At 33.2% G+C, this 9,061-nt stretch overlaps 1 protein-coding gene across 1 annotated transcript; it reads left to right on the forward strand.

The window, feature by feature from the left end:
* The first annotated feature begins 2,959 nt into the window (after positions 1–2,959).
* Positions 2,960–8,228, forward strand: LOC139869025 (splicing factor U2AF-associated protein 2). The gene is made up of 13 exons (XM_071857358.1): positions 2,960–3,070; positions 3,766–3,879; positions 3,957–4,156; positions 4,678–4,899; positions 5,091–5,183; positions 5,488–5,526; positions 5,732–5,821; positions 5,970–6,072; positions 6,645–6,725; positions 6,870–6,946; positions 7,030–7,110; positions 7,376–7,467; positions 7,778–8,228. The coding sequence occupies exons 1-13, from the start codon at positions 2,992–2,994 to the stop codon at positions 7,899–7,901; spliced, it is 1,395 nt and encodes a 464-aa protein (XP_071713459.1). The 5' UTR covers positions 2,960–2,991; the 3' UTR covers positions 7,902–8,228.
* The last annotated feature ends 833 nt before the right edge of the window (positions 8,229–9,061 follow it).

Here is a 9,061-nt window from a genome sequence, read left to right on the forward strand (position 1 = left end):
TTGCATTAAAATGAATTGTTATTGTTCTAGCGTCATAAGTGGTGGTTAGTTCCAAAATAAATTTCGTTGAAGCCTCAGATATTTGAGTGGAGATCCGGTAGACATACTCGGATAATTTGGTGTCCCGAACGTCAATAGATTCGTCATGTTTGTACCGGGCTAAAAACCAAATTCGTTAGTAAAAAATTGATCGTTGTTTCGTTGGTGGATGATGAAGACATTTTGATTATTGGGAAAATGAAATACGTAGTAATATTTAAGAAAAAAAAATGAAAGGATGAATGTTGAATAAAAGAATGTTTAAGAAAAAATTTGAATGGAAGAATGTATATATAAAAAAAATTATTTGATTTAATTTATTTGATTTTATTTTTTATTAAAAAACTTCAAATTGTAACGACTACCAATTTTAAAACAATCAAATATTCCAGCCAATCACATCGCGCCAAGTGTACACGCCTACCTTTGTGTGTCTCGTGGTCTGCACCCACAACGACTCGAACCACAACGGCTTCACAGAGCCTGTTGTTGTCATTGTGGGAGAAAGAAATGGGTTCGTGGTCTAGCGTAACCAATAATCTTACTCTGATTAATTTCTTATATTCTTACGCTTTTTTACGGAGTATTAATTACAGTGATAAAACTTTGTAATACTCCGCAATAAACAGATAAGTTTAAAGTTACTGATAACTAGTGTTCGAACCCTCGCTTCGCGCCGGAGGTTCGATTTTCAATGTATTTTATTGCGTTTAGTTTGTAAAATTATTTCGTGGCGAATGATGATGTCGTTGAAGCGCAACTCGAGTCGAACTAAAAGGTATAACCCGTGAAAAATTTAAATGTTATTTTAAATTAATAATATATGTGCATCTCCGCGTTTCGCTATGGAATTAAAAATATAACGCAAAATAAACGTGTATGAAAAATACCCCAAATATTTAGCGTTTAACGGCGTCTGTTTTGCGTATAGCTAGTGACATTGTGTTCCTAAAATTATTTCGAGTTTAACGATGGTGTCGGAAAAATTTGACTCGATGGGAGCGAGAAGATATGGCCCGTTGAATATTTGGGTGGAGTTTATTTAAGCTTTTTCATGAAAATGATAATTTGACACTTTACCCCCCCTGTATAGGGGTCGATTTGATTTTTTGGAAAAAGTGGGGGGGGGCTTTGTTGTGCAAATGAAAAAAAAAGGAAAATATTGAAAAGGCAAAAATGCCCTTACTATTCATTTCCACTATCTCTTTTAGAATATATAGTTGTGGAGCCCTCGCTTCGCGCCGGGGGCTCCGTTTTGAATTCGAGTTAAAAAAAAAAGTCTTGATCTATTTTGTAAAAAAGAATTTTTTTCGACATCTAACATTGAAGGGTTGTTCCTTTTGTGAAAGTTGCTTCTTTTAGCGTTCGAGTTTTATTTTTTTAAAAAAAAGTTAGTAAAGTGGGGGTTCGATTTGTATTTTAATAAAAGTTAGGGGGTTAAGTTTGTGAAATTTGGAAAAATATAAGTATAAAGTGGGAGTTCGATTTGTATTTTAATAAAAGTTAGGGGTTAAGTTTGTGAAAATTGAATATTAGTAAAAAAAAAAAAGTTAGTAAAGTGGGGGTTCGATTTGTATTTTAATAAAAGTTAGGGGGTTCAGGTTGTGAAATTTGGAAAAAGTATACGAATAAAGTGGGAGTTCGATTTGTATTTTAATAAAAGTTAGGGGTTAAGTTTGTTAAAATTGAATAAAGGAATAGTACTATTCATTTTAACTTTGTCTTGTAGATATAGGTATACAATATACAATACAATTAGGGGGTTAAGTTTGTTAAAATTGAATAAAGGAATAGTACTATTCATTTTACCTTTTTCTTTTAGATATAGGCAAGGTTGCAAAATTCGCTATTCGGGGATTAATCGGTCATGACTTTTGAAGGATTAATCGGTAATTCGGAGATTAATCGGGGATTAATCGGATTGTACTGTATACATTTAAATATTAAATTTCAAGAATTATATGTGTAAATATAGAAAAAAATCATAAATATAAAAATAAACTTTAACATAATTGTCTAAAATTATTCATTTTGCTCAAAAACTATAACGTTTTAGTGTAAATTCATGTTAAAATATTAATCATTTTTTACTTTGACCGACTTTAATTATCAAATTCGATTTTGACTCATCAATTGACATTGACCGTTTAATTAAACGGATTTTTGAAAATCGGAACAGATTGCTCTTAAAAATGATTAATCGGAGATTAATCGACGAGTAATCGGTTTTTTTACAACACTGGATATAGGTATACAATTAGTTAATTACAGTGATTTTTTTTTCTTGTACTCTTATTTTCTTACACTTCTTTAATCTTTAATTTCATTTTCTTTATTTAAAAAGAAGAATATACTACGTATTTGATAGCGAAAAAGTACAAATTTACACAAAATTCCCTATGGAAGTTGAAGTATACAACTTTTTTTTTTTGGTGAGCAAAAAAGGGACGGACACGAAGCAAAAAGAAGCTTCGAGGGCTTTGTTTACTCGTCGATTAACAAAGGTACGCCGTCCGTCCAAAATTTTCCGGCTACAAAACCTAATTCGCACTTATTACTCTCCGTACACTCAATCAATGAATTAAAATACCTCTCTACATGATCAAAAGGTATTGCAATAGAATCTGTAGCCTGTAGTTATAACCCTAGAATCAACGTTTTTACATATTTACAGCTCCGTTTTATTCTCATGATAATGCAAACACTCCTCAAATTTTGTAGCAATAACTCTAATAGTCAATGTTCATCTTCATCATGTAGAATCGGTTTTCTGTTATGCGTACATACTTATAAGCATATGCACATTACACAATTGTTGATTTACAGTTATATGTAGTTAGGTTACATATACATGTGTTTGATGTGTATATATATGTATATGAGTATATCAGTTGTTTGATTGTGCATATTCTATCGTTTTAAGTGCTGTAGCTGATTAATTTGAAGTTTGGTATGGGGACTGAAGTTGGATGGTACATTTTAGCTGAAGATCAGCAACATGTGGGACCATATGCTGCTTCTGAATTAAGAGGTGAGTATTCAATTGTAAGCTGTAACGTTAATGGTGGCGATGTAATGAATATGCTTGATTTGTTATTAACTTAGAAGCATAGATCTACATATTGTTGTTTTGCATATAGTTGTATCGCTATCACTTGCTGAAATTGGATCGTAACTTATCTGTTAGTTTTTTATAGTGTAATAGCTGATAATCTATTTGTATTATGTGTAAGTTGTTTTGTTCTATGTCTGTAAATGAAATCGACTTCACATTTTATGAATTATAAAACTTACTTATTTTAGTACAAGTAAAAAAGCATGTTTACTCTTGAATGAGGCATAGGTGCACCTCTTGTTTTTTTACGCTTCCCTTGTTTTAAAAAATTCAGGATTCAGCATCTATCTGTTAGAAATGATTATTTGCAAACTCAAGTAAATCTACAAAGGCTATATTGTAGATGTTATTCGTTGATAAATAAAAGTCAAACTGCATTTTTACATCTGGGATGGAGGGTTTCTTTAGTAACTTGCCTTCAGCTATCAAATGTATTAATGTATTATTTTTATGCTCTCTGTTTTTTTTATTTATTTTCTCGCTCTTTTGTATTTCAGTTCTACCAGTAGGCACGATAAACATGATTCGGGGATGAAATATTAAATAACATTATTTTTGAATGCTTATAGAAGCTATTCAAACATGTACTTAAGATTACTTAACGTTCACAGAGCACTTTTCCAGTGGGTATATTACTGAGAGCACACTTGTATGGGCCGAAGGACAGAGTGAGTGGCAGCCATTGTCTGCGGTTCCTGGGTTGATCACCGACCACTCTGAACAGGGTACATTTATAACAAGTTTTTTGACTGTTTAATTTGAATATATGATGATGCATCTCATATTGGGGCTAATTTTGCAGTGCCTTCATCGACTGTAATTGATGAGGAGTTTGAAAAGTGGCAAAATGAGGTGAAAAGTGCTGAGGCGGAGGGTGTTAAAGATGTGCTTGTTGCTGATGATGAGAGACCTTCATCTCCCCCAGATGGTGAGGAGGAGTTTACTGATGACGATGGGACTGTGTACAAGTGGGACAAGAAGCTTAGGGTGTGGGTTCCTCAGGTTAGTTGATGATATTTTATATTTTTTTAAATGTGACATATAAGACATTCAACTCCAAAAATAATAATTTTAGAACAGTATAGACTTGATAGGTTGTTTCCACAAAATAATAGCATATTGTGTGTAAAAGCATTGAATAGTGTTTGAAAATTTTCTTCTGCTCAAAAGAATATCTGAATTGGTTTGATTATGGTTCGGTGATGGTGTTTAGGAAAGAGAACATTGGTCAGTCATATTGTGGTTTTATTCACGTAAATGGCCAAATCATAGCTTTAAGTCAGTGGCACAATGTCAGATAAGGCATTTTCAACACGCTAAAAGGGACATTATTTTTTCTACTTCTGTTTATTAATTGCCAAATAGATTATGGCCTAATTACTTTCATTCTGCATAATAAAATCATGTTCACATGAGTTTACTGGAGTCAAGCCGGTGCTTGATATATACTTATCCTTTTATCTATATTGGGAGCATTTTGGCTTGATTTCTTGTTTATTAATCGAATCTATGACTTATGATAGGAGTCAATTGCTGGAAGTGAGCCGTTTGATGTTGAGATAATGACATTTCAGCAAGAAGAAGAACTTTTTCCTACAATTGGGGCTGATGGTATCCCTGCTAAAGAAGATACAGACACATCTGCAAAAGTTAATGTTGATACTCCTGCTGAAAAAGATAATGCAAATGATGCAGCAAAGGAAAATGGGAAGAGGAAAATGCCTGAGAAAGTTGCTGAAAAAAAGGTTAGTTCAATATATTGTCTGCTTGTATGCCTAACAAGTCTTGTTTACTATACCAGTTCAATGGCTTCTTGTTTGCAGCAGATTGGTTATGTATCCAGTATCATACTATTACAGAAACAATATTATTGTAGTATGTTCTAACATTTATTTCTTGATTGGTTTAAATATCTTCACTTTATGTTGTATCTCAGGAACCCAATCAACCTCCTGATAGCTGGTTTGAGTTAAAAGTTAACACGCATGTATATGTTACTGGGCTGCCAGATGATGTTACCTTTGATGAGGTGAGATACATAAATGCACTCATATAATTCCTGCATATCAATAATGAAGTACACAGAATATAAGGCTTCAGTAGTGTGGTTGATTTTCATATTATCTCATGTTGTACTAGTTAGTACTAAGTGGTAACTATGTTGTTTTATGTAAGTCACGTCAACTTAAACCTGTGGGCATCTGTTCTTTTATCTTCCATAGTTCCATGTACACGGTGATCAATCTTATGGTTACAATATGTATGTGTGAACAATTTTTTTATAATGGTTAATCCCCCTTTGTTAACGACAATCTTATGGTTATATGGTTCAGGTTGTGGAAGTATTCTCGAAGTGTGGGATCATAAAGGAGGTACAGAACTTTAATGATTGTAATCTCTGTTGGATATCTTAGTTTGTATTTTACTAATCCGTATATCTTGTATGTGTGTGTGTGTGTTGGTCCGGTTGTTCACTTTCTTTGCCTTTTCTCCACTAGATAGTTTTTTTACCTTCATATAAGTAAAATGATATCTACTGGTATATTGTCAATTAAATAATTGCTTTCTGGAATATAGGATCCCGAAACAAAGAAACCTCGTGTGAAGATCTATGTTGACAAAGAAACTGGACGGAAAAAGGGTGATGCACTTGTTTCATATATGAAGGTACTTTTTTGATCTTTTGGAACCATGGTCTTATTTTAAGAACTTTGTATGCAAATAATAAAATCATAATGCTCACTAACTTCAAGTCCAACTCCTGGGTGGTTTTTTTATTATAAGTAAAAACTTAATAACTTTTTCTTTTTTCCAGGAACCTTCAGTTGCTCTGGCTCTGCAAATTCTTGATGGGTCTCCACTACGACCCGGTGACAAGATTAACATGTCAGTGACACCAGCTAAATTTGAGCAGAAAGGTAAGTTAAGTCTTTAGAGTTAGAAAGATAGCCTGACCGGTCTGGGTAATAAGTAGTTTATTGTATGGGTCGAAAGTTGAAACATCTGATTAAGTTGACCTGAATGCCTTTTTTCCCTCTTCTCATTTTCTTTTTTTCTGATGTCTGATGTATGATTTCATTCGTAAGTACTTGGTTATTAAATTATGAATTCAAAACGTATATATTATTAATCAAAAACATCTACTTTGATTTTGTATAAATGATATAGGAGGTTTATGTAGTAAACACATCCTGGGGACACGTGACCTGTTTGACCCATATGAACTGTCATTGTAAGCTATTCTTCTAAGTTTACCTGTTTGACTGTTTCCGGATTGAACTGTTGGGCATTCATTAATAAGAAAATGATAAGTAAAAGGGTTAAATTTGTGACGTAAGATGCTTGGTTCGTTTCTCTGGTTGTGTAGCATCAGGCTTCTTAACGGGTCATTCTTGTGTATCAGGCCTAGTGTCGAGATAGATATAATTGATCATTTGGCAAGTGTATGCCGTGTTTTCTGTTATTAATGACCTAATATATTTTCTTGCAGGGGAGAAATTCATAGCAAAGCAAGTGGATAAGAGAAAAAAGAAGAAGCTTCAGAAGGTCGAAACCAAGATGCTTGGTTGGGGTAGGTTATTTTAACCCAATTCGTTTCTGGTACATATATGATTGTATATGTTTGAGTGAATGTGTCGAAAGTGAAACAAATGTGTCGATGTTATGATCATAATCATAAATATTTCCGTCCATAACTTATTTATATATGATTTAGGTGGTCGAGATGATTCAAAACTATTGATTCCAACTACTGTTGTTCTCAGATATATGTTTTCACCAGCAGAAATGAGGGTAATGTTTTACAGTAATGATCTTGGCTTTCATGACTTGGATCATTCAAGATTGTGTAACCATTAATTGCTCATTTATGGCAGGCTGATGAGAATTTGAAGGATGAATTAACAGAAGATGTTCAAGAAGAATGTGCAAAGCAAGGTGCAGTTGAATCAGTGAAGGTAACATGACTTCCTAAAAGGCCTGATGGTCCATATTTGCTTTTACTTTTTTTTTTTTTTTTTTTTTTTGTTTTGTTTGCACGTGACAGCTTCTTTGTATAAGTTGTTAATTGATAAAAAGCATGCACCCCAAATGACATTCGTAAACATTTGTGCTTATATATTATATACTAAATATTCCTTTCCTATACTCCCTGCCTCAATAATATAAATTGAATCTATTTTTGCATGATATCATCGTATCCTGGCTTGGTTTTATTTGCAGGTTTGTGAGAACCATCCTCAAGGGGTTGTCTTGGTAAGATTCAAGGATAGACAAGATGCACGAAAGTGCATAGAGTTGATGAATGGAAGATGGTAAATTCATCCGTTTTCAATTCTTTTCATGTTTATCACAAGAACAATACCGAAATAAACTAGAAACTAAACAATTAACTTTTGCAAAAAAAAAAAAAAAAAAAAAAAAAAGGCGAATAAGAATTCAATACTGAAGTTTTGCATTAAAGGAGATCTCAAAGATAGAAAATAATGTATAACAAGTGGCCTCAACATTCGTTCTTACACTTGAGACAATGTTACATTTCTCTTCGTTAGTTGACTTGCTGTATAAATTAGTTTGACTTTGCTTATTTTTATCACTCGATGGGTGTAATATTCTGCTTTTTAGGTTTGGAGGTAGGCAAATACATGCTAGTGAGGATGATGGTCTTGTGAACCATGCTGCGGTCCGGGATGAGGAATATGATGCTGAGCAGCTAGAAAGATTTGGTGCTGAACTTGAGGCAGAATGATTTTGTTCGTTTTGGATTTCATATCTGTATCCCCCAAGTAGAGACAAGTTTTGAATTAGCAATGCACATAGTTTATCTTCTACATGGCGCTCTTTTTTACGACGTGATAAATTGATAGGAGGTGTTTAATTCATGGGACCTTTGTTATATACTCTAATGTAAACTTAAGTCTTGTTACATCCGATTTAGATACTCTTGTGATGGTGTTATAACTTTATGATAGTATAGTATTAGTTTCATTTGATTTTTAAACCCAATTGCTGATTTTGAGAGGTGTCAACTGGCAAGATGGGCAGATTAGATAAAGTAACTGATGAAAATGGTTTCGAGTTAAAAACCCAAATTGAGCCATTTCCAACCGATGCTGAAATGGGGTATATATATTGGAATTTGAACAATCATTCAATTCCTCCTGACAAGTCGTTAAGAAAAGTGCCTATATCAAATGCAGATTTTCATAAAAACAAAAGCATGAATAAAGTAGCTTGTGGACACGAATCACACGATAAAGCAAGCATGTACTTTGTAATACGGATCCTGTACATTTGTTTTTGAACAATAATCGACTTAAGTGATGCTGATTAATGTCTGTTTCATTGGCAACAATCTTGATGTTTATCTTGGATCCTTCTTAATAGTCAATCTGGTTGCAAGGTTCATGGTAGCTTATGCGGGGAGCTTTTCAATGTTTGGTGTTCACATGCGTGCTTAGAGAGTGTACTTCGATGCATCTCAAATGAAAATATATATACTTATATAGGGGAATTCGAACCTGAATATGAATATGCGCATAATAATTCATGAATTGTTAAACCGTATCTAATACGCGTAATTTGGCACATATGTCTTACAAAGGACCCACAAGAATTTGGTCTCGTACAATAATTATGCATTATTCAGCCAATAATTATCACGGACGTACATGACTTTAATAATTACTCCTGTTACATAAAATTGATGGTATTAAGTCCACGTACAATCATTCTATTCTTTCACTGAACTTCTCTCCTTCACATCAGCGTCACATCAGCATAAACCCTTTAACATTCCTTTTACTAAACACTCACAATCATACACTCCATTTTCAACTTTAACCAATTTTAAATTATTACTTAAATACAATAAATAAATACAAATAACATTTTATTAAATAAAATTAA

The sequence above is a fragment of the Rutidosis leptorrhynchoides genome, chromosome 9, assembly GCF_046630445.1.
Source record: "Rutidosis leptorrhynchoides isolate AG116_Rl617_1_P2 chromosome 9, CSIRO_AGI_Rlap_v1, whole genome shotgun sequence".
NCBI classification, from domain to species: Eukaryota; Viridiplantae; Streptophyta; class Magnoliopsida; order Asterales; family Asteraceae; genus Rutidosis; species Rutidosis leptorrhynchoides.

Bases quoted from the DNA above. Each gene is read 5' to 3' on its own strand.
- LOC139869025 (XM_071857358.1), top strand. From the start codon at position 2,992: ATGGGGACTGAAGTTGGATGGTACATTTTAGCTGAAGATCAGCAACAT. The intron at 4,157-4,677 runs GTTAGTTGATGA...GACTTATGATAG, and splicing joins TTAGGGTGTGGGTTCCTCAG to GAGTCAATTGCTGGAAGTGA. The intron at 6,726-6,869 runs GTAGGTTATTTT...TATATGATTTAG, and splicing joins AACCAAGATGCTTGGTTGGG to GTGGTCGAGATGATTCAAAA.